General features: G+C 37.1%; 2 protein-coding genes across 2 annotated transcripts in view; one reads left to right on the top strand and one right to left on the bottom strand.

Moving 5' to 3' along the window:
• The window catches only part of slc36a1 (solute carrier family 36 member 1), a 23,938-nt gene extending 10,366 nt beyond the window's left edge, over positions 1-13,572 (bottom strand). The window contains exons 1-11 of the mRNA XM_025062988.1: positions 13,262-13,572; positions 11,016-11,149; positions 8,563-8,677; positions 7,724-7,814; positions 7,330-7,418; positions 6,250-6,339; positions 5,514-5,598; positions 4,194-4,421; positions 1,667-1,765; positions 829-995; positions 1-63 (exon numbers count right to left, since the gene is read on the bottom strand). The exon at positions 1-63 is cut by the window's left edge and continues 98 nt beyond it. Of these exons, the coding sequence (XP_024918756.1) occupies positions 1-63; positions 829-995; positions 1,667-1,765; positions 4,194-4,421; positions 5,514-5,598; positions 6,250-6,339; positions 7,330-7,418; positions 7,724-7,814; positions 8,563-8,677; positions 11,016-11,052 (1,064 nt within the window). The 5' untranslated portion in view covers positions 11,053-11,149; positions 13,262-13,572. The remainder of the gene's footprint in view (positions 64-828; positions 996-1,666; positions 1,766-4,193; positions 4,422-5,513; positions 5,599-6,249; positions 6,340-7,329; positions 7,419-7,723; positions 7,815-8,562; positions 8,678-11,015; positions 11,150-13,261) is intronic.
• A 428-nt stretch (positions 13,573-14,000) lies between these two features.
• atox1 (antioxidant 1 copper chaperone) lies at positions 14,001-15,446 on the top strand. Its single transcript, XM_008327190.3, has 4 exons — positions 14,001-14,157; positions 14,426-14,501; positions 14,632-14,786; positions 14,986-15,446. Exons 1-3 carry the CDS (start codon positions 14,152-14,154, stop codon positions 14,754-14,756), a joined length of 207 nt encoding a protein of 68 aa, XP_008325412.1. The 5' UTR covers positions 14,001-14,151; the 3' UTR covers positions 14,757-14,786; positions 14,986-15,446.
• The last annotated feature ends 251 nt before the right edge of the window (positions 15,447-15,697 follow it).

Below are 15,697 nucleotides of genomic sequence, written 5' to 3'. Positions count from 1 at the left end.
AACTGCAGGGCAAAAGTGATGAAGATTCCAAAGCAGTAGAGAAGCTTCACGGTCTGGTAGGTCCTGGATGGAAACAAATATCAAAGGGTAAGAATTAATTCTGTCTTCAGTCTTGTGGCAGCTGTGGTATTTGTGTGGACGCTTGTGAAATTCAATGCAGCTCATCAAACAAACCCATAAACCCTTTTATAACACCACAGAAAGATCAGCAACTGCAACAACTTGTTTTTTCTGAATGTTCAATGGTCAATTAACTCAATATGCCTTGAGATACAGTAAAAAATAACTGCTGCTCTTTCACAGGCACTGGTAATTAACGTCCTTTTGTTTTCAACCTCATTAAGCAGCCTGCCAGTTTTAATTAACAACATCAGTCCAGTCGCAGGAAGTTTTCACCTTAAAACAGTGGTCTCCTACAGCTGCAACCAAAATGGAGTAACAAGCAAGCAAATTCAAGAAGGGAATTTTGTTTGAGTATTCAATTCAATCTTTGAAATTGAATTTAAAATATAAAAAAATAAAATTACCTCAAGAAAAGAAAAAAAAAGGAAGGACCAAAAAAACAAAACAATTTTGATTGGATTTATGATCGTAATCCAGACTTCAGAAAAAAACAAAGGTTGTGATTCAACACTGATCTCTGCAGAAGTTAATACTGCAGGCCCATACACAGGGAGAAGACTGCAGTTCCTCAAGAATGGACAAAACAAGATTATGGATTAGGGAACTCAAACGACAGCAGCACTAAACATTTACAGTTTTTTACGAAGCCGAGCATCTCAAAAAACCAGCAACTTTTTCCACTGCTTTCCATGACAGTCATCTTACCAGCAGTCAGGCAGGTTGAGAGTGATGCTGCCTCCTATGTCCTCACCAAAGCACAAGTACCCAATGGTGCCGAGGCTAATGTAGAGGAAGCTGACGATGCCCATACCCATGTACAGGACCACAGTGAAACTCTGAGGTTTCTGCATCTTGTTCTCCAGGGGAAGAACCTGAGAACGCCACAGAATGCAGTAAGATAACAACAGAATGAGAGGTTAAAATGATTCCCTGACATTTGAACACCATTAGGGGTAATCGCCCTGAAACACAGCAAATGCCCTGACAATGTTCTTGTCAGTTATATTAAAATGTCAACTTCCTCAGGACATTTGGGTTCTATAGTTCTGATTTTGCCCCATGTAAGAAAAAATATTTCTGACATTATAGTCAAAGACTTTTTCTCTGAATATCTGCACAGAATAATCCATAAGTCGTCTTTAAAGAAATTGCAATTACAGGAAAACTATAAACGTGCAAAGCCTGTCTATCTTGCATGTATTTAGTACATTCACATCAGCTACAGCTTTTTACTCTTAGTCCCATGTTCCTTAAGGCTGTGTCACTAAAATGTCAGTAAAAAAATCTCTGTTTTTGCAATAAGATTTTAAGTGGCTGAATAACATGATAGCACTTTACATTTAATAGTTAAACATATGGTAAACATGTTACATATACACCCTTAGGATCATTTAACATAAAATCATTATTTTTAATGTGAGGTAAATTATAAGATGTATCACATGAAAAAAAAATGTTGTAAATGTACAGAAAAACCAAAAAAGGCTGTTTAAAACTAGATTTTTATCATGTTTTTTTAATGTTTAAATCAGGTCTCACGTACCACTCCAATCCCCTCAAAGGCAAAGATGGCCGTCCCAAAGAACAGAGGGTAGTCCTTTGCTCTGCCCACACTGGGTAAGTTGATGGGGTATTTGATGTGCTGGAGGTAAAAACAAAGGAATCACTGTGTTAAAAACAGGCTCCTCCATTGATCACTGCACTATAGGAAAGGCTTATTAAGAATTACTTCCCTTTGAGGAAGTAATTTGAGAGGGGCCCCTAAGAAAGACTTCAGATGAGTCTCTGCAATTGTCAAGACTGTCAAAACTCAGTATGTGTCCCTTTTTTGGAGCAAGATTGGATCACTAAAGACTTCACTGTTGATCTAATGGCAGGATACCAAATACTGACAGGTATTCAACAGCTGCTTTCAAAGAGTCCACCATCTGTGCTGCTGCTTTTGTTTCCTTCTGTAACAGTGGGAGAATGAGAGGACGGCAGGTGTGTTGTTGACAGGTGTCGGCCACCGTCTGCAGTAGCCTTCTGTCCATGTTTTTTTCCACTGGTTATAAACACAGCCATAGTGACTATTGGCTTGACATAAATACACCTGGGAACACTGTATAACACAGTGAAAGTTTTGGTGTCATATTTCCCTGGTAATTATCTGATCTCTTAGTCTTAATTGACAGCCCATCGTTCAGAGTTACATCACAGAGTTCCTGCAGAGGAAATAATAACTCTCTGTGGAGACAAAATAATCACTTTGAGCTGGAATAGCAAGAATGTCTATTCTTGTTGCCGTTAGACTTTTAGTGCACTGACTGCTAATTAGAATATTTTTTAAAAGGTTGATTAACATAACAACAGGGTCTTTGAGCCGTGGAATAACAAACAGGAAGCAGTTTAGAAAGAGCACGGCTACAAACTACACATGCACATTCAGTTTGTAACATCGAATAAGAAGCATTTCAGAGCCAGAGTAATTAAAAAAAAAAGTAAATTAACTCAATTCTATGCTTAAATTTGTTGATTTAAATTTGCAACTTACACAAGGATTTATGAAAGGAGAAGCAGCAAAAGCCCAACAGCTCATTTTTACCTGCAGGCAAAATAACCAATGATTTTCTATATGGCGAGCGATTTTAAAAGTTATTTTTTTGTGTGAAAAAAAGACTGTATTGGCTGTGTCAGTTCTCCCTGTAGCTACACTTCAACTATTCGGTCAACCAAATAATAAATAATGATTCTCAAATAAACCAATAAGCTTGGTATCAAGAACTGTCCTTCAGTCGATTTGTCAGATGATTTATATTATATTTGCTTGTTAGAGCTGAGATTTTGTTACTTTTGGCTTTCTTGACCTTGTATTTTACAACTTTCTCGTCTTAAGTGTTCCATCAGCCCTAAGAAACACTTACCTGGGAACCTATATCTATATGCCCCTTATCTTTGAATTTCTCCCTGATATAGAAAATACCTTTTCTTAAGGAAAGGCGGTTTTGCAGGGAAAAAGACTGATATGCATCTGCACCAGAAAATAAGCTGCAAGATGAAATACAGCACAGCTGGGCAGAAGGCAATCTGCTGACTCTGTCACCACCAGTCATCCTGTTATTTATAACACCTCAAGAACCAATCAGCAAGGTGGAAACAAAGAGGTTGAGCCCAACATGCTGTGGGAAAAAACTCAATGGTAAAAAAAAGAAGGTCTGGTTTAAAAATCTTAATCAGATATGTTGGAACAAAACAGGGGGCTCAAACTGGGACCAAAAGTACTAACAGCTGAAATTACATATTAAAGTCTCAATCACTAAGTGTAGAAAGCCAGAATACTGTATGTAGGCTGTAGAGTCAGCCTTAGTTTACTTTCCCAAAACACCCAATCAGCAGTGTAGAGTCTTGAAAATAAGAACATTGAGTAATAGTTTTCCAATTTCTGGCTGTCATCTTTACACCAGCTGTGTTACTTCATCTGCTATAATTTGAAGCAAAAAAAAGACCTTAACAATTTACAGCAACAATAACTCTAGTCATATTTGTAATCTTCCGCAACACCATAAGTTTCGGTCAAAAACAGCTTTCAAATATTTGTCTTTTATCCTAACACAAAAATGCATACAAATTTCTGGTTGTTACTAGGATTACTGCATGAAGAAATAGAAACTTTAAACAATTCTCCTCTTACACCTGGTTCCTCAGCACTATTCAAAGACTTTGGTCTTTTCAGATTCTGTTTTTTATGTAACAACAAGTGATTTGTTGTAAAGAGCAGGACAGTTAATCCACCGTAAATGCTGGTGCTTTTTTACTGTATCGATCACAGCATATCACTTTAACGTGACCTGGTCCACCACTGCGTCACAGCAGCATTACATCATCACTGCTTATCATGTGAAAGGAGAAACATGGGGTGGAGTTTTACTGTGGGCCAATCACAGGTAATACGACTTCCTGTCAGAGAGACTAACGGTGGACCTTTACAGGTGAAATAAGAAAAAAACATGCTACAAACACATACATACCTACATACATACATACATACATACAAGCACACAGGTCCAATGGCTTTAAACAGGAGCTTTTACCACAAGGGAGTAGAAGTAGATGAGGACCAGGCTAGCGCTCATGACCAGGTTGGCTATCAGAGACAGAGGAGCCAGGTATTTTAGGTTGGGAGTAAAGACCAGGAGGATGAAGAAAGGAAGGAAGCAGAGCATGTAGAGACGGGAGTCGAAACTTGGCACTAGGATGTCTGTCTGGTTAGTGCGGTTCACGTTACAGTTGAACGTGGTAGCGTTGGCTGCTTCGACCACCTAGTGGAGGTAGAAGAGTGGGAAAAAAAACAAAGTCAGAAAACTTGGAAGGGAAAATAATTTTGAATACTTTACAACTGTTTATATAGTTATAGGTTATATGTATATCATAATTTTACTGAAACTTTCTAAAGTACTTCTGGTACTTGTTAACTCATCATGTTCAATGTTATAATTATATTATTCATTCACAACTCTCTCTATTCTTCACTATCTGCTGCTGCTTACTTAATGGTTTTAATACCTCAAGAGTTTTGATGGAAAATTTAATTGGTACATCCTGGTAAAATGTTTTACAATTTCTCGATCCACATCTGTAACTTTGGTGGTGCAGTTTGTGCGCTGGTTGTCAAAAGACAGCGGCAACCGCCATCTAGTGGTCACACACTGTAACAATAATTCAAGAAGGTTTGAATTTCTTTATTTAATTGACATTAAAAGGTTAACATAAAAATAATTTCCTGTCCTTATGGTGGAATAAAACTGATCTATAAAACTCCATTAGCTCTCACAGATAGCAAACAATTATGTTTGGTTTAGTTGAGTGATACAGGTCAGGGGTCAAAGTTTACAGTAATTACATTCATGTGATACCACAGGTGAATGAAGAAACCAAAAGTGAGGAAGCAGCTTGAGAAACAGTACTTTCAACCCTCCCCTGCTGGAGTGAACCAGCAGGTATGGCAAAATTGAACATTATACTGAAAACAGGGTCAGTGAACCAAAGGACATATGCAACCAAACCTCTTGCATAACTGTGGAAAAATATAACTACGAACTAAAATAAACTTCATACAATGAGATGAGTCCACAATCAGAGTAAACCAAAATTTAAATCTGGACTCTGTCTAATGCTGACATGGTGAATTTAGTATTTGGTAACTAATATTTGGAATACCAAAAGTCTCCGTAAAACCAAAGCATCACAAGTTACTGATTTTCTTTCTGATATAACTGTGTATTTAGTGTAGTTGTCAAAATAATCCAATATGGTTCTTATATAGGCAAATTATGAGATATATTATCGTCAATGGGTCTTCATTGGGTAAAACTGGAAAATGTGTGTGTATGTGTGTGTGTTTCAAGGATGACCTGTTTAATATTGTCACTGAGAAAGACAAAGTAGACGCAGCAGAAGCCAAGCTGTGTGATGATGAGAAACAGGTTGACCGTCCGTCTGAGAAAAAAAATCACAAACAGAAAGAAAAGAGAAGTGAAACAAAAAGTAACAAAAGTGCAGAATTAGAGCTACAAACCTGAAACATAGTTAAGTTAGTACATATTAGTGTGGGTTATTGAACATAATACATAATATGTTCCTAAACAGTGTGCTATAATTAAAATTAACATTGACTGACAGAGTTGTTTTTGTGTACAACTTATACCTATTTTCTACATTATTTCCCTTACTTTTACCTGTTCCATCTGTTCCTTTGACATGAAAAACTTTAACCTAATTGGCTTAGATAAACACTAACTAAGAACATTAGATCTGAATGTGTTTGACTGGATTTCTTTAAGACTGTTGAAAATTTTGTTTATTTTCTATTTGAGTATTATATGACAACTGATAACGTTCAAAACACCGACCTTTTTGATCAAATTCGGGGTAACTTTTTAATCACGTAATTATCCCAATAAATTACAGAGTAAAATCACTAAATCCTTCATATCATCAGTCAGTTTCTGTTTAAAATGACTTTTCCACTTTCCTATTCCTTATGTTTAAATTCATAAGTGGCTCGCCTTCGTTTTCAGTACAACATATCTAATGTATTGACATCGAGGATTCTTGGAGGGGAAAAAAGGTCTAATGCCGAGTTCTTACTTTCCCCATTCTGAGTGTCTCCTCAGCCAGGAAACATTTTCCATTCCATACTGCACTGCTTCACCGTAGGTCAACGATGGCCTGTTGATTCTGCACAGAACACAACAACACCCTGTTACAGCAGCTGAAACACTCAATTTGTCAACAGTCATGTAGGAAAATAAAATGCAAATTTTGGAAACACGTGCAGGTAAATGAGCAAATATTTGGACAGAAGAGTTTTCTTAAATATAATGAAGCTCGGCATTAGCAAACACTATTAAAAACCTTTGAGGATTAACTGATGACTTCGTCGTGCCACTGTACGGTCTAAGTGTAAATATGAGGAAATTAGTTATTTTACTAAAAAGTAGATTAAGAAATGAAATGCCATGTTCACACTGGTGCTGCACTGATGTCTTAGACTTTGTCTTTTGTGAGAACCCTTTTAATCACGCTCTCTTGTAAATGTATCATTGCATAAGCTGCACTGCAGTATAACAACAGATATACTGCCTGTGGGTGTGGTAACTGTCTCTAGTGCAAGACAGTAACAGCTGTAAAAGAACCACAATTACGGCTGAATTAAATGTAATGGTCTTAAAATTATATTGGGACAATGTTGAAAAGTCACATGAGCCTTTGTCTGACTTTTGGAGCTGAGTACAGAGTTTTTTTACATGTTCTTTGTGAGCATGATGAAGATAAAGAAAAAGAAAAAAAAAGAACCCATACGCCACTGATTACACAAACTAACAGGGTGGAGGCAATCGAGAACAGATGGAAAGCTGTTAGCCAGCAAAGATAAACAAGTCCCTGTTGTTGCCACAGAGGGAAGATAGGGAGAGTAAATACATGACACTCAAATGCAGAGCACACTGACTTTGCTCAATTATGAAAAACAAGTCACAGAGTATCAGCTTGAAGCCAGATGTAGTGTATATATGTTTTCACTTCTTAGCCTTATATGTATGGACAGCATACAAGGGTGTCAAAACGTGTGGCTAAAAGACAGCCAAGGCTCATGTTTTAGGAAACATCCTTTGAAAAATGTAGTTCTTTAGTTAACTTTAATTCTCTGGTGATAATTGTACTACTTACTTTGCACTGAGGTGGTGGGAACATGTGACCAGTACCCTCATACAGTGGATTGCTAAGATGCCCATACACAGCAGGCTGACTGGTCCAAGCTGCACAGAAGAAAAAACAGGGAAAAAAAGTTTGTGTTTTCCTTGGTTTAAGTGTTTATTGTAACTTATTAAACAGATTATTTGTAATCACATAGGCAAATGTGGATTATTTCTTTAAGCAAAAACTATTTATTTTTTGAATGTTTAGAAAGTACAGGTGTTGTAAATAACTGCTTATTTACTGCTTGCTTAACAGTACAAAGTAAAAAGACTGACTGTGAAACAAAAGAAAACGATTGAGAAATAAATTTCCAAAACAAGGAAGGTGCATTTAGTCAAATTATAAAGTCCACAAATGCACTTACCACCAGACCTGCATTCTTGACAGCCAGGGGCAGACCCAGCAGCCCTGTGCCGATGTTTCCCTTCAACAGGTGAATAAGAGTCTGACAGAATCTAACAGAGAATATATGAGAATGAAAAAAAAAAAATCATATTTTCAATTATTGAAAATGTAAATAAAAATTGGATTTGAAACACCAGTATGAAATTTTAAAATTGTAGCAATAGTGATTTATGACATTTTTTGCCACCGTCCAGGCAACAACCCCTTCCCTACAGCGGCAGTGGTTAGTTGTTAAGGAAGCGGACTTGGCTCCTGGTCCGAGCCCACCAGCTGCCAAGTTACCACTGAGGTGTTCTGAGCATGGCATCGTCCCCACACACTGCTCCCCGGGTGCTTATAAGCTGCCCACTGTTCACTTAGGTGATGGGTTAAAAACAGAGATCACATTTCGTTGTGTGTGCAGTGTGCTGTGTCATAATGACAAATAATTCACTTTCACTCCTACCCTCTTATTTACACTAGTGTATTTAGAAATCTTCTAAAAGACTAAGCAAATGGGTTAAAACACCATGAGTTTTGAGTGTTCTACATCTTAGTTACGAACAGTCACAGAAAGTAAATATATGGCCCTGAAGGTTTTTTCTATACAGTATACACTAAAACATGAAAAAGATCCTTATCTTATTTGTATATAACGTCACAAGATGTAAAGTAATATTAGTTCTCACAATTTTAAAGACATTTAATTCATAGTTAATAATAATAGTAATAGTCTTCTATTGACACTTCTATATCTATATCTTCTATATATAATAGTGTTCTCTATTTTTCCTCACTAGTATTCATCAGTAAACTTACGAAGTTCCTGTCTGCCCTTCGATGCGCTCATAATTACGCTGAGGTCTGGACGGTCCAGGTGGTGAGGGACACAGAGCGTCCATTTCTGAAGGATTCTGATCAAAAAACAAAGGTCCTGTACGGAGGAAATAAATCAATTAATAACTTATACTGTAAGGAGCAGGTAGAGAGTGAAAAAACAAAGTCAACTCCACCCAGATGTAGTCACTCCTGAGACCAAACCACAGACAAACACCCCTACAACAGTAGGCCAGTAACTAGTTCCAATTCAAACACAGGACACAAAGTGTTTGCTGTATAAATTTAGGAGAAAGTCTTTTTAAAAAAAAGCAGTTCTAACAGACGACGGTGACTGAAGTGTTAATCTACTTACCAAGTATTCAAATTAAAACAGCTCAAATAACAGTATCAACAAATGAATGCTGTTTAAATTCCTGAGTTCACTGCTGATGAAGGAAGGAGAAGTGAGTCTTGAGACAAGACTTTAAATGTCCATCTGGAGATCAGGACCTGTCCTACCTCAGTTCTAAATAAACATAGTAAAACATGGACACCTCAAGGTTGGGCATTATTGAACACGCCATGTAGTTGCTACAGTATTTAATACTATCTAAACGAAAAAGCAGCACAAGGAAGTCTCAAAACTGAAGCATCTCGGTACATTTTGGAATGCATTCCATAGTGCTGTGTGGATAGACAAGTTTTATTTTTTTCCCTAAGTGTTCTGTTTTACACCACCGTGTATGCAGCAGCTTTTAGGTCATATTTTATGGTATTTAAAAGTTCACTTTTTTAAATATCACAAAGTTTCAAACATCCCATTGGAGTATGAGAAATAGGAGTAATTACATAAACTGCTGTCACCTTCTAGAAAATAACATTTCTCAAATATCACAGAAAATACAAATAGATTTCTTTTGAAACAGTTAACATACAGAGAACATGCCAGCAATACTTGGATTTCACTTTTTCTAGTATTAGACCAAAATCAACATTATTTTACCATGACCAGAGAATTTTACTCACATGCAATACACCGTCAACCTACAATCAGCTTCAGGTCTGCCCTACTTCTCCTGAGCGAGGTGTTTGCTTGCTGCACAATGAAAATATCTTGTTACTCTGTGTATACCACTGGATAAGGATTGACTGCCTCTGGGCTGAACTCACATGTCACATTCAGGAAACCAGTTAGAGATGATTTCAGTTTTGTAACGTGGCGTGCTATCCTGCTCCAGTAACTAATGAAGGAAAGGAGCACTTTGGTTGCAAATGGACATGTGCAGCTCCTAACCTGTAGCAGGTTTAGTTTAGTTAACTGCAGCAAGTTTAACCAGCTCGCCAAGTTATTCAACTGTCAAAAGGATGGAGAATGTTTATGTTAACTAACATGGGTAAGTATGTTAGATAATTAGACCCAGCCTAATTATCCAAGTGGACTTACATTTAAATGTATTGGACCAGTTCATTGTGGTTTAGTGTGAACTTGTATGCGTATATTGAGGGACAGACCTGAGGTGTAAATATCATTATCACAATTATCTGTTCTTATTGTGTGTTATTGCCAATATTGTTCCCTATATTACTGTTATGTGTTCTTCTGTTTACTCCATTTTTCTGGGTGCCTTGAACACACCGAGGTATCAAGCTTTTTCAAAAACAAAGGTTGTTCTTCCTCTGTGGCCTAAATGGCCCAGTAGTTGAGCACTTCTCACCTCTCCATTATTTATGCTTTTTATCTTCAGGATGAATTGAGGTTCTAAAGCATCTTCTATTGAACCCAGATTTCCAACCTTAAAACTGGGTGCACAGGAAAACCTGAGTAATTCAGCAGATTGTTAAGCGCTAAAACCAACTCATCCAGAACCACCATGCACCAAGACTCACAAAGTAACTTCATGAACTAGACTACAGTTTACGACACATAATAAAGTATTTATTTTGCTAAGAAGAAACAGAGATTACTGTGATTTCCTGTAGGACAAAAATACCTAAGATCACATCATAAGACACAAGTGTGTTTTACCACATGTCTCATGTGACTTCTGTCAACTTTGTGACCATTATGAGAAGACTGTCAGTGGAATTTTTGCTGGAGAAAAAAACGAGGAGCTCAGCTTCGCTGTTGCATCGGCAAGCAGAATGTCAAGTTACAGTGTGAAAAATAATACTGCATAACAACTTAAACTGATTACTGTGACAAAAGCTGACCTCTCTGCTCACCCCTCCCAGTTTAATGAACACATGTAGAAGATACTTCTGTTCACTTGCCTACGAATTCATGGAAAACATTTTCATTTATTTTAAGCATTGCATGGAAAAATACAGCTTTTCTAATGCAATGCTTTTAACTAAGGCTTTTAAACTGAAGTATAATGGGGTTATTCTATGACTTTGTGGGTGATTTTTTTATAAGACAACTTGGTCATTGGTAATGTGGGCTCATTTCATACCTTCCCCTTGTATGTCTCCATCACTCGATGACATCATGACAGGTCAGGAGGATGTGTTGATGGCTGGCTGTTGACTCTGTCTGTGCCCTTCAGATCTTAGTGATTATTGATCAGAGTCCAGCATTGGAAGAGTTCTACAGAGAAAAAAACAGATGTGACACTAAAAATTAAAAGAAGATAAAGGGTTGGATCTCTGTTGATATATTTCACTTTTTGTTGTGCCTTAACTAGGGGTTTTGAACATCTTTTCCCCCTGCACTATCAAAGTGAAAACAGAGAGCGATAACTCCACAGCAGGTAAAGATGTTCATGATTATTTGAAAACATCACAAATTCCCACAGCAGAGACAGGTTTCCCTGTTTGTCAACGTTTCTTAAACATCCCAGCACATCATCGATGACCCCTCACCCAGCCCACATTGATGCACCTGTGTCCTTGCACACATATCTGAATTGAAAAGCAAAACTGTGACTAAATCTGTTATGGAGCAGGAGCAAATGGCCTAAACAGGGACATTAATGTAAGGGGTGCATTAAGAGGTGACTCAACAAAGATAAAATACCGCTGTACTTGTATGTGTGTACTCTTCCAGCTTTTCACACGTGAAAACCCTTGTGAGGTCCTGAAGTCATTAAAAATTCATCACATAAGCGTGAAATGTAATTAATGCATCAACACAAAATAAATAAATATTATACACAGGGTTGAAAAACTTTATAACATACAAACTTTGTAAATACCAGATTTGAATTCATTTACTCATCATGCAAGAGCAGTTTAACAGATCACCCCTCAGCTAAAGCCAAACTAATGACTATGAAACTTGCACACTTCACACATGTAAAGACAGGTCACAAAACAGACACACAAAATATAAAGCAAGTAAATGTAGGATCTAAAGCTGTTCTTGTTTCTTAGAACTGGATTTTTTTTGTCATAAGTAATCCAACTAAAAATGCAATTACTTACAGTTCCTCTTCAGGAACACATAGACATGACCTTGCAGTTAACCTCATAGTTTCTCTGTGTGACGGGCCACAGTGTCTCCATTATAAGCACATCAGCAGTTTCCACAACATGTGGTGACATTAGAGAAGTAGGTGACATGTCAATGCATGGGACATGGTGAGGTTTTTTCCTATTATAGGCAGATTTTCAAACATAAAAAAAAGGAACTAATTACTATTAAAAAGGAAATAATTGCGACAAAAATCTCAATTCATTAGGACTATTTTTCCTTGTGATCTAACAGTCAAACTAAGACAGTAAGACTATGAATCCATTTTCAAACTGGCTGGTATACTTTAAATTTGCAATAATTGCACCTCTTTTGTCATTTGAAGATGTTGTTTTTAATATTTATGCAATTGCACATTTTATTAGCTGGGGTCTGCAGCATGTTTGCCCTGCATATTTTAGTTTAGTAATGTACCAACTGTGATTATGTACTATTTATTCTATTAGACTGATTCAGAGTTTGCACTGCTCTAGCACAGAAGCACACACCGGGCTGTGGCTGTGAACATTTGTATACATTTCCACGCTGTCTAATTTTAAAATTCAGTATTTTGTTGTTTGTTCATTTATAGTGTATACCAGCTTTATACAAATAATACAAGTTTTGTATTTTGTGCAAGTTAGTTGCTGAAAGGATTGTGACTGTATCTACTCTACTGTAACTAACTAAGAGAGGTTTTTACGAATAACAAAAACATATCAAATCCTTCTTTTGGTTAGAGTGTGGCCAAACTTAGCTGACTTTAAACCTCTTTATTTCGTACATGTGATGTGGTTCAAGCCAGGAAAAATACTCACTCACACTCACACACTGTAACATACAATACATATACAAAGAACGGCTTTATCATCCTGCTGATAACCCCATCGTATCAAGCCAATATTTCAGCAGTGGAATATGTAATCTGTCAGAGTAGACGGAGCAGATCCTGGACTAACAACACCAATGGAATCTGATTGTACTGTGCTAATAATAAAGCTTCGTGATTGGAGCCCTGAAATCACACTACTATCACAACTAAACACACAAATACTTAAGAATTTGAATTCAATGTGGACATTAAGGCAGGAAGTAGTTTAGAAATTACATAAAATACAAACACTGCGTACAACCTGTAACCCATTAATTATGCTAAATTGTTAAGCTAACAGCAGATAGCAGCTGAAGTTAGCATTTAATCACGTCAAGATCACGTCAATCTCCCCCGCCACGTCCACCAAATCTTACCTTTGCTCGGAACAGCCTCTCTTCTTCTGCTGCTCCTGGGGTTTTTGTAAAGCTGAGGCTACAACCGTAACCGCGGGGTTGCCGTGTTCATACCGTCATCATACCCGGACCCTGTAAACAAACAGTGGTAGCAAAATCAGGAGCAGGGCGGGGGTGACAGAGCAGCAGACGAAACCACTGGTAGTTGCGTTCGGCTTTAACTCGGCTTCTAGTCGGATTTCTTTCGGCTGCTGCTCGGCTGCCACTCGGCTACTGCACTGTCCTCAGATGCTGACCACTCGCCGCATGGTCACGTGACCCGCCCGCTGATTTCCGTACCGTGTAAAAGATTGTAAATTACAGATAACATAATAATAACAATCCTCGTTTTTGTTATTTCATAATAAATAGTTCATTCTGAAACAAAAAATACAAAATACATTATTCGCTGGAAAACTAGGACACTACGATCATTACACAGAAAACAAGAGCTTTTAATTACCATTTTAAAGCAAGGCATTTTTTGTAAGTAATGTTAATTTCATAATGTTAACATATAAAAATGATAGTTTTTATTAATAAAATATAGAAAAGAAGGACGCCGTGATGTTCTCTCAACGTACAAAATACATTAAAAAAAACCAAAACACAATCTTTATTTGTAAGTTTGAACTTTTAACAAATACAGTATCATTATTTACAGCATAAATGCTTTGTGATTTATATGTTACTGTCGCTTAAGGTCATTGCTTTAAAAACTACCATTCACCACCGGAAATGGAGGCTCCAAAAATCGTCAGCTTGACGTCAGCCGGGAAGTATATGCTAGTTTTTCCACGGATGCCTTGACATAGAGGCAAAAGCCCAAAGAAAACTTATCTTGCAAAAGATTACGACATATCTTCTCCATCATGACTGTAAGTTATTTTGTCTCTTTTATATGCATGTTGTAAACTTTAACATTAATCAAAACAGTATTGTTTGTACAACTACGTAGCACCAATGCTAACAGACTTTCCGTACAATAAAGCACAGCAGAACCATTTAAATTGCAACTGTAATATCAGAGGTTCTGCGTAAAATTTATTTTCGAATTTATGAATGCAATGCTGCTATAATCAAGGCTGAAGAACCATAACTTTAAATTAGCCCAAAAAAACCTAAAACATAATGTGTCTGAAACAGAAGCACGAGTTTGAGGTGGCGATGACGTGTGAGGGCTGTTCTGGGGCTGTTACCAGGATTCTCAACAAACTTGGAGGTGAGATATGTAGGGTCAAAACCAACAAAAATAAAAAATAAAAAAAACGTTTTGCCTTAGGTTATTTTATATTGAGTGAATCAGTGCCATATTTGTCAAATGTAATTGGACAGTGACTCTGTTTTCTCAGATGTCAAGTTTGAGATCGACTTGCCAAAAAAACTGGTATGGATCGAGTCGGACAGAGATGTGGATTTTCTTATGGAAACACTAAAGAAATGTGGGAAGGAGGTCAAATACAATGGCACTAAATAAGAGTTTGGATCTGCTCATGGGGATCGGGTGGTAAGTGAAGGGCCAAAGAGAGAAAGAAAATCCTTTAATCACATGTACATTAATTATTTTAAGGCCCCATCACATATAGCTAACATTCATGAACGGTTTGGTTTAATAATGTCACCATTACTTGACTGGCATTGTCTGTTGTGGTTTAACCATAGGCTTCGCAACAGATGTTTGATCATGTGTATGTGTGTGTCCTTAGGGGGATTGCTACTAATGTAAAGTGAAGACTTCTATGCTGAAACCTAAGTTGATTTTCTACTGAGAAGAAACAGACGAATCACATTCAGTCATAAGGTGTTCACAACAGATGGCCTGGATGCATATCGTCTTCGGCAACAAAAAAAATAAAACCTAGTTTATTTTTTGTGTGATCATTTCCAGTTTTCCATAATGGATGATCATGTAAACCTTTACCATTAGGATCTTATTTAGAGGAAAAAGCATGACATGTCTCCAAGACTCAAATAAAAGATTGTTTAGCAACTGGAAAAGGAAGTCCACTTTTCATCTATACCTCTAAGATGTGCATTGTTTTCATATATGTACATGTGTTAACATGTTTTGTAATGGTTTTACATTAAAATGTCCCTTGTGTTAAATATTTGACTGCCAGGACATTGTTGTTCTCATCATGCATTGCATTAAAATTGTTTAATGAAACCAAGTGTCAGTGAACTTCCTTCTAAAAGACCCCTTGTAATTTTTTTTTTTGTCCAACCTTAGCTGTTTTGTTTGTACATTTATAGCCAAACATTTCCCGTATTTCCCACTACTTGCATAAGTAAGAATGTAACTTGTCACTGGATTCATTATTAAACCAGTGATGTATTCACTGTTCTGGAAAAAAGCTCACCTATGTCCTTGTTGAGGTAACTCTGATGCATTGTACATGCCAACCTTTTGATGGCGGT

Source organism: Cynoglossus semilaevis, chromosome 15, assembly GCF_000523025.1.
Source record: "Cynoglossus semilaevis isolate Cse_v1.0 chromosome 15, Cse_v1.0, whole genome shotgun sequence".
Taxonomy (NCBI): domain Eukaryota; kingdom Metazoa; phylum Chordata; class Actinopteri; order Pleuronectiformes; family Cynoglossidae; genus Cynoglossus; species Cynoglossus semilaevis.
This window is presented reverse-complemented; position numbering and strand designations above follow the sequence as displayed.